Source organism: Pelodiscus sinensis, chromosome 1, assembly GCF_052426305.1.
Source record: "Pelodiscus sinensis isolate ZL-2025 chromosome 1, ASM5242630v1, whole genome shotgun sequence".
In the NCBI taxonomy this organism is placed as follows: domain Eukaryota; kingdom Metazoa; phylum Chordata; order Testudines; family Trionychidae; genus Pelodiscus; species Pelodiscus sinensis.
In genome coordinates, this window is record NC_143052.1 from 343319147 (window position 1) to 343333723 (window position 14577).

Below are 14577 nucleotides of genomic sequence, written 5' to 3' on the forward strand. Positions count from 1 at the left end.
GAGACGGGGTAGAAGGAGAAGGGAAAAATACAATTAAACACAGTAATGTAGCCATTCTAGTCTATTATAGCTTGAAAGGGCCTAAACCAAAACCCAGATGAGAAATCTCCTGTACTTTTGGAAGTCTGAAACCTGGCACTGAGTTATGTGAGACTTGAGCTTCTAACCGTAACATCATCTATGGGACTCCCTGCCCCAGAGACAGAGTTAGAATCATAGAACTGGAATGCACCTTGTGCGGTTACCGAGTCCAGTCCCCTGCACTCGTAGCAGGAATAAGCAGCACCTAGGCCATCTCTGACAGCTGTTGGTCTAATCTGCTCTTAAAAATCTCCAATGAGGGAGATTCCGCAGTTTTTCAAAGGGACATTGTTAACAGCCCAAAAGGAAGCTATTCTGCTGCCGGAAAGATAGAAAATATGGCAAAAGACCGCTTTGGCTTAACCATGAGATCTTGCATGATCTAAAAGTAAAAAAGGAGTCCTATAAAAAATGGAAAGTAGGACAAATTACAAAGGATGAATATAGGCAAACAACACAGGAATGCAGGTGCAAGATTAGAAAGGCAAAGGCACAAAATGAGCTCAAACTAGCTACAGGAATAAAGGGAAAAAAGAAGACTTTTTATAAATACCTGAGGGTACGTCTAGACTACATGCCTCTGTCGCCAGAGGCCTGTAGATTAGGCTACCCGACACAGTAAAATGAAGCGGCGATTTAAATAATCGCTGCTTCATTTAAATTTACATGGCTGCCGCGTTGAGCCGACGAACAGCTGATCAGCTGTTTGTCGGCTCAGCGCGATAGTCTGGACACTCCCCTGCCGACATCAAAGGTATTTATCGACCACCCAGGTAAACCTCATCCCAGGAGGTTTACCTGGGTGGTCGACAAATACCTTTGATGTCTACACCCGCGCGTCCAGACTATCGCTTGTGATACCCAGAACTGGACACAGAACTCCAGCTGAGGCCTACCCAGCACAGATTAGAATGAAAGAATTACTTCTCATGTCTTTCTTACAACACTCCTGTTAATACATCCAAGAATGCTTTTTTTTTTTGCAATAGGTGTCATAGTGTTGACTTATATTTAGCTTGTGATCCATTCTGACATCTAGATCTCTTTCTTCAGTTTTAGACAGTCATTTCCCATTTTGTTTGTGTGCAACTGATTGTTCCTTCTTAAGTGGAGTACTTTGCATTTGTCCTTGTTGAATTTCATCCTATTGACCTCAGACCTTTTCTCTAGTTTGTCCAGCTCATTCGGAATTATAACCCTATCCTCCAAAGCACTTGCAACCCCTCCCAAGTTAGTATTCATTCAGAAACTTTGTGTGTACTTTGTATGCCATTATGTAAATTGTTGAAGATTATGAACAGAACCAGTCTCAAAACGGATTCTTGCAGAACCCCACTTGCGCTCTTTCAGCATGACTGTGAACCACTGATAACTACTCTGGGAATAGTTAACGGTTATCAAAGCTGTGAGAAAAGGATTGTAAATAGATTGTAATATAAATGTTAATAAAGTTTGGTGTGTAAGTTCAATATTCTCTAGGAGGCAAAGCACAATGCAGAGAAAGTGAATTCAGGATCCTTTCACTAGGTATCTGCTTCTTGTGAAGAAAGTAGATGGAAATTCAGAATTTGTCTGCATCCACCAAGAGACTAATTGATGATGATTTGCCACTAGAATACTTGACCTGTGACAAGAAAATAGTAAAGATACAAAAGAGCCAAGAAAAGGTAGTACGAAGATGGCTGTGTGTAAATACTGCATTGTGGTTGAGCAGATCCTTCTGTGTCTTGTGGGCAGCCTGGGAAGGAAAGCCCATTATCAAAGGCATGAGGCCATCCCTTACAAAAGGCTCTTCCCATCACACTCCCACTGTACTCCACAGAGGCCAGTAGAAACAAAGTGCAAGTAGTTGTCAAAAGCTTTAATGTGAAGTTTGAATGAAACCATAAATTGCAATGGCACCTGCCCACTGTAATTAAAAATGCACCTCCTCCAAATTGCAACTAAGTTTGTTAAAGCCTTTGATTGCTACATGTTTTGTCATATGCTAAGTAGATACGTATGCTCTAACATTCTGTATGAGGCAAACTGACTAAACTTTTAGGAATTGTATTTTTGCTTGCTACCAATGAAGAGCAATAGACTGGATAGTTCTACTGCCAAGTGTTATAGCTCAGCATTGCCTGTCATGTAAGAAAAATAAGATTACATGCTTTTTTTTTTTTTTTAAGCTTTTTCTGTTTTTTAAAATTGGATTTCTTAGTTTAGGCAATTGTTTCTCAGTGTTTATTTTGAAGCACATTATTCTTTGAGCAGGGTGAAGGGGAAAAGAAAATTATTAACTTTTCCTGCTTCATGAATTAGATTAAAAAATTAATCTCCTCCAAAGTTGAACATCCAAGTGTGGAAGCCTTTTATGGCCTACTTTGCCTACTCTGTAAGCAACTTTAGACAACACAAAAATGGAATATTTGATGTATATTCTCTCTCTCTCTTGCTATTAAAAAAAACAAACAACTTTTCCTGCAGGACAAGAGTGTGACCTCATCCTGTCACACTTGCATCCCACCTGCTGCCTTCTTCCCTCCCACCTCCCCTTTCGCCAGTGCACAGCTGCTATGCTGCGGCCTTCCTCCTCCCTCCTCTAGTGCTCAGCAGGTGGGGGGAGAGCATGGGGCCTAGCAAGGCCTTAGAGTAAGGGCTGCCAGGTGTCCGGTTTTGAACCGGACAGTCCAGTATTTGAGCTTTCTGTTCGGGAAACAAATTGAGAAAATATAAATGAGGAAATATAAATGCCCAGTGTTTTCTAAGTAAGATGTAATATAGATTCTGATGTAATGTGTCTGGTATTTTTGTTGAAACCATCTGGCAACCCTACTTAGAATGCCTTCCATCCCCTCCCCCGGATGCTGGGGGGGAGAGCCGAGGCTGGCGCGGCAAGTGGGGAAGGGAGTAGAGGCAGAGCTGGCTGGTGGGAGAGAGCTGGGGCTGCCTGCAGGAGCTCCCCCCAGAGTGGCTCGGGGGGGAAGAGCCAGGCCTGGAAAGTAGGGTTGCCAGGTGTCTGGTATTCACCCGGACAGTCCGGTATTTTCACCTCCTGTCCGGTAAAAAAATTCAGAGAATACCGGACACCTAAAATGTCCGGTATTCTCTGAATTTTTCCCTGGCCAGGAGGTGAAAATACCAGGCACCTGGCAATCCTACAAGCACTCAGCGCCCGGCCTCCCCCCCCCAGCTCCCAACACCCCCAGCCCCCATGCTTACCTGGTTCCCCAAGGCTGCTGGCCAAAAGACCTAGGGGAAGCAATGCTTTCCCTGGGTCTTAGTGCTCAACCACTCCCTTGCACTCACTATTAAAGGGCACATGCTGTGTGGTTTTTTTTGGGGGGGGCTTAAGTCCTTGGAGTCCTCCTTTTCCCCCCCCCCCCTTAACAACTTTGGTCTCCCTCCCTTCCCCCCCTTCAATAGAATTTCTTCCCTTTTTTGGGGGGGGGGTGTTCGGTATTTTATCTGGCAACCCTACTGGCGAGGCCTTGGCCCGACTCTGACCCCTCTGGCGGCTGGGTCCAGCTGACTGCCAAGGCGGGGGAAGAGGGAGAGACAGGGCTGGTGTGGCCTCAGCCCTGTCTGGCGGCCGGGGTGGGAAGAGAGCAAGGGCTGGCCTGACCTCACCCTCCCACCCACCCCTGGTGGCTGGGGAGAGAGCCAGGCACAGCACAGCTTTGGCCTGGTCCCTCCTGGCAGTCGGGGGAAGGGTTGGGGCAGCCTCCGCCTCTTGGGTGAGGAGGGGGAGGGGGAGGGGGAGGGGGAGGGGGAGGGGAAAGCTGGGGCCAGAGTGGCCTTGGACCCTCCCTGGTGGCAGGTGGGACGAGTCAGGGCTGGGACAGCCCTGGCTCCTCCTGTGGGAGAGCGGGGGAGAGGAAGAGCCGGGGCAGCCTTGGACCCTTCCCAGCAGCCAGGGGGGTGGGGAAGAGCCAGGGCTGAGTGAGCCGTGGCCTTGGGCCCTCCCTGGTCAAGGGGGGCGGGGGAGGGTTTGGCGAGCATAGCAAGCAGGGGGCACAGCCCCCTTGTATCTTATATAAACCTATTCTTGCATTTTTGGATTGGCCTGATTTAATTGCTTTGTAGCTAAACTACTGATACAGTAAAATCTTCAAAAGTATCTAATGACTTTGGAACCTAACCAGTGCAGCACATAGGAGTTTAAGTCTCAGTGAAAGTCAGTGGAATGATTAAGTGCTCCAGTCACTTGTAAAAACAGGATTTAGGTTCTTAAATCATCTAGGTGTTTTCTAAATTTTACCAATACTCCCTTTCATCCAATTATCCCAAAGAGTATCATTTACCATTTATTAAGCTTAAAGACCCATGTGAGATAGGTATAAAACACCCAACAGGTAAATCAAGATGCATAAAAGTTACATTGAAGATTTCTAGTGTTAGCTATCAAACATCTATACCTCCTAAAATTCCGCTCTTCCTGTTTTTCCCTGCATTAATTTTGATCTATGTACCATTGTCCAGGATGTACGTTAGACAAGGTTGGAAGGAAAACAAAAGATCAAGGTTATAAAATGGTGATAGTACCAGATGTGACGAGCCATTATTGGTCACCACAGGAAGGCTTGCCCAACGTTCATTTTCCAGTTCTTCCATCACTTGATTCATTGCACTCTTCAGCCACATATCAACAGACACCCCTATCTGCTTTAGAAGATCAAGACGAGCCTCTGCTTTGAGTTTAATTATCTGAAAAGAAACATTGAAAATATTCTCTGAATTCTTTTACACATAGATTTAATTTCTTCTTGCAATTAAAATACACCCTTTTTCTAATCTACAAATTAGACAATATAGAAAGCTTAGAAATTAGTTCCACTTTGGAAACATGTTCAGAAATGTAAAATAGCAACTTACCTTATTTTGTGGAATATAGATTTTCAACATCATGTCCACTCACTTATACAAACCTGCTATTCGTATATTTTATGGGATATGTGTCATCTTAAAAAAATTAAAATTTTAAACCAATTTTTACATGCAAAACCTAGAATTACCAGAACTGAAAAATTGAAAAAATATTTCCCTACTTTGTATGTAAGTTTACTTTATGCATTTAGCAATACTAAATGAATATTATACAATACTAAATACCGTATTTTCCGGCGTATAAGGCGACTGGGCGTATAAGACGACCCCCTAATTTTCTAGTTAAAAAATAGGTTTTCGTCTTATACTCGCCTGATAAGACTACCCCCCCTTAAGAGGCCAACCGGCAGCACCCCAGCGCCCCTCCGCCTCCCCGGCTTTGCTCCTGGTGCCTCTGGTCTGCTGGAGACGGTCCCCAGCAGACCGGGGCACCGGGAGCAAAGCCGCAGCCGTGGCGGCGTCCCATGCCTCTGAGGCTTTGCCAGAGCAAAGCCTCAGAAGCACGGCACCCCGCCGCCACTTCGGCTTTGCTCCCCGTGCCTCTGGTCTGCTGGGGACCGTCTCCACCAGACCAGGGACGCTGGGAGCAAAGCCTCTGAGGACGCCGGCAGCGGGGCTGCCCAGGCGCTCCTGGGGTGCCCCGCTGCCGGCTTCCCCTGAGCCTTTGCAAAACCACGGAGGGGCTCGGCCAGCGGGGCAGCCCAGGCACGCCTGGGCTACTCCGCTGCCGGCTTCCCCGAGGCTTTGGAAAGCCGCGGGGGGGCTCGGGCAGCGAGGCATCCCAGACGCACCTGGGCTGCCCCGCCGCCGGCTTCCCCCGAGGCTTTGCAAAGCCGCGGAGGGGCTCCGGGGCGAGGCATCCGAGGTGCGCCTGGGCTGCCCCGCCGCCGGCTTCCCCCGAGGCTTTGCAAAGCCGCAAAGCTGTATACCCGGCGTATAAGACGACCCCCGATTTTTGGGGGATGTTTTTTAACATCAAAAGTCGTCTTATATGCCGGAAAATACGGTACAGTCCCCCTCATTCGTGCAGACTTTTCACACTGGAACAAGGTGAGAAAACATTTTTAAAATTAGGACGTGACTAAAAAAATTGATATATGAACTCAAAGACATTGGCAGTACCTGAAATTACTCCCCTTTTTAAACTGAGAATTTCAAGTTGATCACATCCCTTTCATAGAAACAAATTAAAAAGATGAAAAGCAACCACCCATACCCTTCCTCCAGCAGTTCACTCAAATCTAAAACTGGAAGAGTCTATGGTTTGGCTCAGCATGCAAGGAGAAATAGATAACCGCTTTCTATATGAGTGCACTATCATGGCATATGGGGTTTTAAGGAGTGATTGCAGCACAAGTAAACTACTACTTAGCATTTAACGCTATATCTCCAAGAGCTGTAGAATTACCACTTGTCTAAAGATGCCTAGAGGCGCCACCTGAGATCAGGACACCCTGGTGTAACACATTGTATGAATTCACTATATCAGACAGATAAGATAAATGGTGGAAAGGGAACTTGACATGAAGTGACCTGCCAATAGTCACAGTCAGTGGCAGGTCAGTGGCAGAACTCTACAGAGAAGCCAGGTTGCCTGATTGCCAGTCCAGTACCATAGCAGACTACCCTATTTGCATTTCACAGTTGGGGAAGCTGCAGAACCAAGATTTTATGATTTAACAAAGGTTATAGAGTGATTCAGTGATAAGTGGTGGGAGTAGAAACTCATTTAACTGTCTTGTAGTTTTTCCTGTATTTCCTTTCACAGTATTGTTTATTCTTAGCTTGTTGTGCCCAACTTTCTCTTGCCAGGTTCTTTCATTGTGATCCCAGGCAATATATTTTGATATTCAATATGAATCAGGAGGTAACCAATCAGAAAGGATAATGTTTCTATTTCAGATACAGTATGTTGGTAAATCACCAGTAACAATGGGAAGGGAAGCAGAGAACAAGAACTGGCAAATCAAAGTGGTCTAATGATTTGTTTCCACCTTCTGTTAATTCTCTGGATAATGATCCACTTTCTCCTGCTCGGTGTTCACTGTTTAGACTAATTTGAAATGGGAATTGCACACTTTGATAAACAGTCACCCTGTTTAACTGTCAATTCTCCTAATTTTGCGTACTCAGCTAAAAATATTGTTGTGTAGCCACTGACAGGAAAACTTCTAAATGACTTGATATACAATGCTACTTCTATACAGTATATACCAATTAGGTTGACCTACTGCTCTTTTTTCAGTGGTGGAAGCACAACTGGATGTACTAAGAATCTGTGTTACACTGTATCAGAACACTTGCTTACTCTACAACAGAGGTGGGGAACCTAGAGCCCGCGGGTGGGATCCACTCTCCTCCTTCATTTGATTCAGCCCATGGCAAGTCTCTGTGCTGGGGGCTGGAAGCCCCAAGTCTCTGTGTCCCACTCTGGGGCTGAAGAGCAAGTGCCAGCTTGCCACATGGTGGGAGGAAGCCCTGAGCCTTGGCACCCCGGCACTCCCACTGTGGGGCTGGAGAACCAGCAGAGCTCCGGCGACCTTAGCTGAGTGCAAGTGTGGGTTTTTTCTTTTGTTTTGCTTCTCACTTGTGTGTGGCCCTTGACTGATTTTTATGTGGATCAATAGCCCCTGACTAAAAGAAGGTTCCCTACCTCTGCTCTATAAGGTAGTAGTAATTCTTAGTAAAAAATATGCCTGGTAAATATTCACAATGTTACGGGAATTTGGAATAATGTATCTTGCTTTAGTGTGATATACCTCTGGATCCTCAATATTTATACCATAATAAAGAGGATAAATCAGAAAATCTGCAGCATTATTAAGAGAAACGTTAGCTATAACTCTTAGAAATGTAACAATGGAAGGAACTTTATGTTGCTCTGGTGTACATTCTTACCTGACTGGAAGACGCAACTGTGACAATTGTCTGTTTCAAACTATAGTACAGGTTGGAGCTACCTGGTCTGGCACTCTTGGAACCCGACTGGTCCTGGATGAGGGATTTTGCTAGACCAGGGAAAGTTATATCTGGACCCCCAGCCCTGGACCAGCCACTGGCCTCCTGGATGCTTCCCTCCTCTCCCCTCCCCACTAAGCCAGGCAAGCCCAGCTCCCTGTGCACTGGGCTCCTGGATGCGCTGGGCAGCCCCACTATGGCGCGCTGGGCTCTTGGCCCCATCGAGCACCCCCACTGGGTTGTATCTAGCAGCTCAGCTGTGGTACACCAGGCAACCTAGCTGCAGGGAGCCCAGCTAACAGCCTTCCAACGGGACTCTCTAGTTCTAAAACATCTGGATGTTGCCAGATGAGGAAGTCCTGGTTAACAGGTTCATTCAACCTGTACTATTAAAAAAAAAAAAATCCCTCCCAACCCCCCCCCCAAATAAAACCAGAAAACAAACAAAACAAAAAACAAACTTATTTTAAATGTGAGTGAAGTTGTCATGGGATATAGGGTTTTAAGAAACTATTGCAGCATACTACATAGTATTTAACACTGTTAAAAGGAGAAGTCATTTTTAAGAACACACAAATATAACAGAGGTCCTAGAAGAAATTCCGAAACTCAGCAGAATCACAAAAAGATGAAGTTAGGTGCAGACACTGGAGGCTGGGGCAGGAGGAGTTCAAAACACATTTTCCATGGGAGAAGGCCAAAGCCACTGAACCAGGAAGAATTTCTATTTCTCAGTTAACCAAGCAGAGTAGTTATCAGAGAACCATCAACTGAATGATTAATGTATATTGTGGGTATCAGTCTCACATTCAAACTTTACTACTGAGAAAATAGTCTCAGAGGGGTAGCCGTGTTAGTCTGTAACTTAAAACAAAAAAAAATTAAAAAACAATGAGTGGTTCTGTAGCACCTTAGAGATATATATTTGATTAGACTGTAAGATACTAGAGGACCACTTGCTTTTTAAGGTTTATTTACTAAGAAAATAGTCAATTGAAGATGTTAAGTACTATATGCACTATGTTATTAAACTTCAAAGAACACTGAATTCAACAGAAGAGGACGGAAAAAGGAGCACCCAACACACTAACTGAAGATGGAACCACAAATCTTTTTTTTTCATGTTGTAAAATAGGCCTTTCCAATGTATCACTGGATTAAGCATCTCTTAAAACACCAGCAAATCATTTTGACTGAAGCCCGTGTCTTACTTTTGTTAATATTTAACAAGTTCTATAGCACAAACAACAGTAAAACGTGAGTAAATCTAGAATTCCCAGGACTCCCAGATGATTTGGTGAATCTTGCATTTACATGGAACACGTCATACCTGTATGTTTCTTTCTGCATGCACCCAATGCTGCAATCACAGTAATCCAAAGCCTTGCATATAGACTGAATTACTATTAATTTATCTAAAACAATAAATCCCCTAGTTGGGGCTAGGGATGTAAGTGAGTAGTCGACTATCCGAGAAGCAAAAGCTTATGGATAGTCGACTAGTGGCTTCCCCCCTTTGCTGCGGCAGAGGTAGCAGGAGCCCGTGCTGGGGGAGCCGGCTTAAAAGCCCGCCAGCTCTTAGTACATTTAAAAGGCTAAAGAGCAGCAGGTGGGAACTAGTGAGAGCCGGGAATCAGCTGGCCCAGCTAGTGCTGGGTCCCCCTGCTGTGCACCAGCCTATTTAATAAATGTATTAAGAGCTGACAGGAGCTAATCCTGCAGCAGCTCCCCTGCTTATCAACTACAGGCAGTCCCCGGGTTACGTACAAGATAGGGACTGTAGGTTTGTTCTTAAGTTGAATTTGTACGTAAGTCGGAACTGGCGTCCAGATTCAGCCGCTGCTGAAACTGACCAGCGGCTGACTACAGGAAGCCCGAGGCAGAGTTTCTCTGCCCTGGGCTTCCTGGAATCAGCCGCTGATCAGTTTCAACAGCAGCTGAATCTGGACGCCTGAGACAGAGCAGCTGGGGCGCTGCCGGGTAGGTCCCTGCAACGCCGCACCTCGGTGGGGACCAACCCGGCAGCACACCCGCTGCTCTACCCCAGGTGTCCCCAAGTCAGCTGCTGCTGAAACTGACCAGCAGCGGCTGAATCAGGACGCCTGGGGCAGAGCAGCTGGGGTGCTGCCGGGTTGGTCCAGTAGCGCCGAGGAGCGGTGCTGCAGGACCAACCGGCAGCATCCCTGCTGCTCTGCCCCAGGCGACCGCGAGAAAAGCCTGGTCTGCTGGGAGGATGGGGGGGGGGGGGGGGGGCGCAGCTAGTGAGACGCGGGCAGCGGGACCGCCCAGACGCGCTGTGGTCCCGCCGCCTGCGTCCTCGCTCCACGTCTCCCTGGTCTGCTGGGGGGGGGGGGGGGGGAGGTAGCCCCTCAGCAGACCAGGGAGACGCGGAGCAAAGCCACGGAGGACCCGGGAGGCGGGACCGTGGCGCGTCTGGGCGGTCCCGCTGCACCGCGGTCCCGCCGCCCGGGTCCTCCGCAGCTTTGCTCCACATCTCCCTGGTCTGCTGGAGGCCCTCCCCCCCCAGCAGACCAGGGAGATGCGGAGGAAAGCCGCGGAGGATCCGGGAGGCGGGACCGCGGCGCGTCTGGGTGGTCCCGCCGCCTGGGTCCTCCGTGGCTTTGCTCCGCGTCTCCCTGGTCTGCTGCCCCCCGCCCCCCCCCCCCCCCAGCAGACCAGGGAGACGCAGAGCAGCTTTTCTCGCCCCGGAGGACGCGGGCGGCAGGACCACAGCGCGTCTGGGCGGTCCCGCCGCCCGCGTCCTCCGGGGCAAGAAAAGCCCCGTTCATAAGTACGGATCCGACATAAGTCGTATCCGCGTAACCCGGGGACTGCCTGTAATCAACTAGTTGACAGAAAATCCATCGAATAGTTGATTAGTCAATTAACCTATATTTAACATCCCTAGTTGGGAAACTTATGTCAGTTAAAGTTACTTATATCCATGTACCTTAAATTAATTTCTTAACAAGTTAGGTTAAATTGAGCTGTACAAGTTTAACTACACTATGCTTGCCTGGACACTCCCCAAGCTTTTGTTCCAGGACACACACATTTGTGTAGACAAACCTAAAGAATATTTGTAGGATAGGTCTGGTTTACACTTGAAAGTTGTACTGGTATGACTATGTTGGTTGTACATGCGATTTTTTAATCTACATAGATATACTGGCTCAAAACCTAGCATGGACATGTTCATACCAGTATAAAGATGACTTAGTTCAGTTTAGGCCTGGTCTACTTCTAAAATTTAGATAGCAATAGCTAAAGTGAATGGGAGTGTGAAATATTCACATGCCTGCGCACCATAGCTATGCCAACCTAATCCCCAGGGCTAAGGCAGCAGTATGGTCATGCCCACTTGTCCAACCTAACTCTTTCTGATTATTTCTTAATTTTAACTTCAGTAATGAAAATATAATAAAGAAAAATGAGACTGAAGATAAAATATTGTTTTATTTATATTTCATCTCCTCTCCATGTTTACATTAAGAAGAAATCCTGTTTGTTTATTGTTCCTGCATGAATAAAATATCAGTCTCTGGATCTATAGTGCAAAAAATGAAGACAAATTCCTGCTTCAAAATTAAAGGAAATGAAAAGCAGCAACAATAAGTTTCACAGCTTCCTGTAAATAACCAGCCAAAATAATATACAATATTCTGTTACAGTGCATGGGTTTATTAATAGCCATCTAAAATAATGTAAGAAAAGGGCCTGGAGGAAACCAAGTGTTCATTTGGATCCCAAACACCTTAGTGACAAGTCTTTAAATAGCTTATTTTGAAAGAATAAAAAAAAGCAACTACAGAATTCTAGAATTCCAGTAAAGATGCATTATTCATACAAAACATACTTCTCTCTCCATGCATCTTTAAACTTTTAAGACCCATCTATCTGCCACCATTAACTTGAAATCATCCTGCTATGCCTGTAACAAAAATTAACCTTCAGAAATAAATCAAGTTTCAGCTGTCGCTTGTCCATTGATAAACCTTTAATAGTATTTGTATTGATCCACATAAATCCTTAAAGGTCTTCTCCCCTAACTGGGAAACATGTCTCTTAATTTGGGTATCAACAAGATAGTGTTATTATTTATCAGAGTTTGGAATCTCTGTCTATATGTTGGTATAAGCATCTTGCTTGAAGCACGTGATTGACAAAAAACCATCACTGAAGTTTATCATTGAAAGCTGTTATTGATTCTCAAATATAGTTAATGATGTTTTCCCAATATTGTGACCAGGATAATAAACAATGGAGCACTGATCAAGTACTACAGATTTATTTATACCTCTACATAAAACCATGATGTAACTTCTGACTTTATCATTCTTAAACTAAAATCCTTAAAATTTTACCCACTGAGCTAATTTGAAACTCCTGAAAGTAACTTTGGTTATTCAAATCAGTCATCTACTTATGGAAAGACCAATAGATCATACAGATTTCTTACTGAGCAGGCAATTTGTTTACTTCACCCTATTCTCCTAAACTTGAGCTTTCTTAGCAAAACCATCAAGAGAAGCAAGTGATATTTCACAAACTGAATTTTCTGTTAATTTCCATATTCCACTTAATTCTTTTGGCAGAAGCAGAGAGAATTAGATTTTCTCACAATTATTATGAGCTGAGAATACCACCACATAAATCAGCAGTAAGGTGGCAAGGTATAGCATACAACATGAAAAAACTAACAGTCTGATGATCACTGAAATGTAGATATATGACTTGAGATACAGTAAAACTATAAGTGGTACATAATTAATAGATTATATCTGGTTATAACAAATGAATAGCTAGCATGACAGAATTGTTCCAATCACACCTTAATAAATATGCTATAATAAGAGGAAGGGAAAAGTGGTCTCTAATTTACAATTTAAGATGGATTTAAGTGGTGTTTGACTCTACTGAACTCTTGAACTAGTCAAATGAAGTAAACAGCACCCTAGTGAGCCTTTATCAAATCTAATTTCATACAAATAGTCTCTTGACAGTTATAGATATACAGTACTAATTATGAGGCAAAATATAAATGAAAATAGAATTAACTGTTGTGGAGTCCCTGTTCTCTTACCAGAGCAAAGATAGCACAGATGTACATTTTCTTTTCCAGGTCAAAATATTTTTTTTTAGCTTTATAACCAAGTATATTATCTGGTGATATCTAACAAACGGCAACTCAAGTGGCAAGTTCTATAGTCTGACATAGAGAGGAGAGTGAGTGAGAAGAAATAAATCAAGTAGCCTAGCAGAACAGTTGAGGAGATAGGATTTTATGTCAATGAAAACAAAAAGAACAGGAAATCCAAGTGCACACCTTCAGATTTTACTACCTCTTACTCATCTGTAGGATACAGATTAATAGATGTAGTAATGGCAAATGGAGTGGAAAAATTAAGGTAAAGGAATGCAGTCTTGGGGAAAAAAGGAAAGCTATTAAGGACAACCAGATCCCCTTCAGATTATCTTCACAACCTGAACTAAAAACTACAAAATGTCCAGTAAGTTTCCTTAATGTTGTCAAAATGAGAACTTTACATACAGGTGCTACTGGACGACTTTTTTTTTTTAAACATACAGTAGTTCTTGCATATTTTCCTCCCTTTGTTGAATAAGTGCAAAGAGGCAACATGAATGTCTTATTTTCCTAAGTGACAGTATAGGGCAACAGAATTTCAAGGGCACTTTAAAAAAAGTGGCAAGGAATACTCCTTTTCAGCCGTGTATCACAGAATCATAGAATACTAGAACTGGAAGGGACCTCGAGAGATCAAGTCTACCAAGCACTGTCTAGATCACTGGTTCCCAAACTGGGGGGCATGACCCCTTGGGAGGGGCGTGAAGAAATTCCAAGGGGTGGGGGCTGAGGCAATCCACACCCCGTCAATTCCCTCCCACCCTAAGAAAGAGCCCGTGCTGGTACTACCTCCTGCGAAAAATTGAAGTAGCACTGGCTTCCCCCTGTGTGTGGAAGGGAAGACCCGCAGCTGCACACCAGAGCCAGTGTCTCAGGAAGCGCGCGCTGCCGTGGGGAGTGGAGGAGCAGGGTGCGCACTACCTGAGCAGTTGGAGCTGGCATGGTCCCAGGACTCCTACTCCACCCATGCACGCAAGCAGCAGGGGCAAGAAGTCAGGAAATGCGCTGGCTGTTCAGGGAAGAGGAAAGCACTGCACGTGCATCCTGAGATCTAGACCTGGCACGCAGCTGTGGGACCCCCACAGGGCCGGACGGAGGCATGGGCGAGCTGGGCAGATGCCCAGGGCGCCAACCAATGAGTGGCACCTGATGGCAGCTGTATTCCTATCCCACTCTCTAGCACACTGGAGTCCCTGTCCTGCACAGTGGAACCCTCATTTTTGGCCCCACCTCAGAGTGTAGAGGAGCCCACAAACTCCACTTACCCTGGAACTGCAGAAGAGTTAATCTGCCCTGAGGCCTTGAACCTCAGTCCTACTTACATTACCCCTCATGGAGCTGGTGTGCCAGGGGAGGGAGGTGTCTGAGTTGGGGCCACATCAGTGAGGCTTGGAGGGGCTGTTTTTTTGCATCTCACTTGTGTCGTCCCTGGCTGCAGCATCATAACACCTCTACATCCTCCCCACACCCCAAGCTTGAGCCTATCATACCCCGGAACCCACTGTCCTGAGCCTCTCACATCC

At 45.4% G+C, this 14577-nt stretch overlaps 1 protein-coding gene across 5 annotated transcripts in view; it reads right to left on the minus strand.

Annotated features, from left to right (window-relative positions):
- The window catches only part of FCHSD2 (FCH and double SH3 domains 2), a 264319-nt gene that overhangs the window by 15735 nt on the left and 234007 nt on the right, over positions 1-14577 (minus strand). For all 5 annotated transcript variants that reach the window (XM_075919548.2, XM_075919550.2, XM_075919549.2 and 2 more), the window contains one exon: positions 4609-4770. In XM_075919548.2, coding sequence (XP_075775663.1) covers positions 4609-4770 — 162 coding nt within the window. The remainder of the gene's footprint in view (positions 1-4608; positions 4771-14577) is intronic.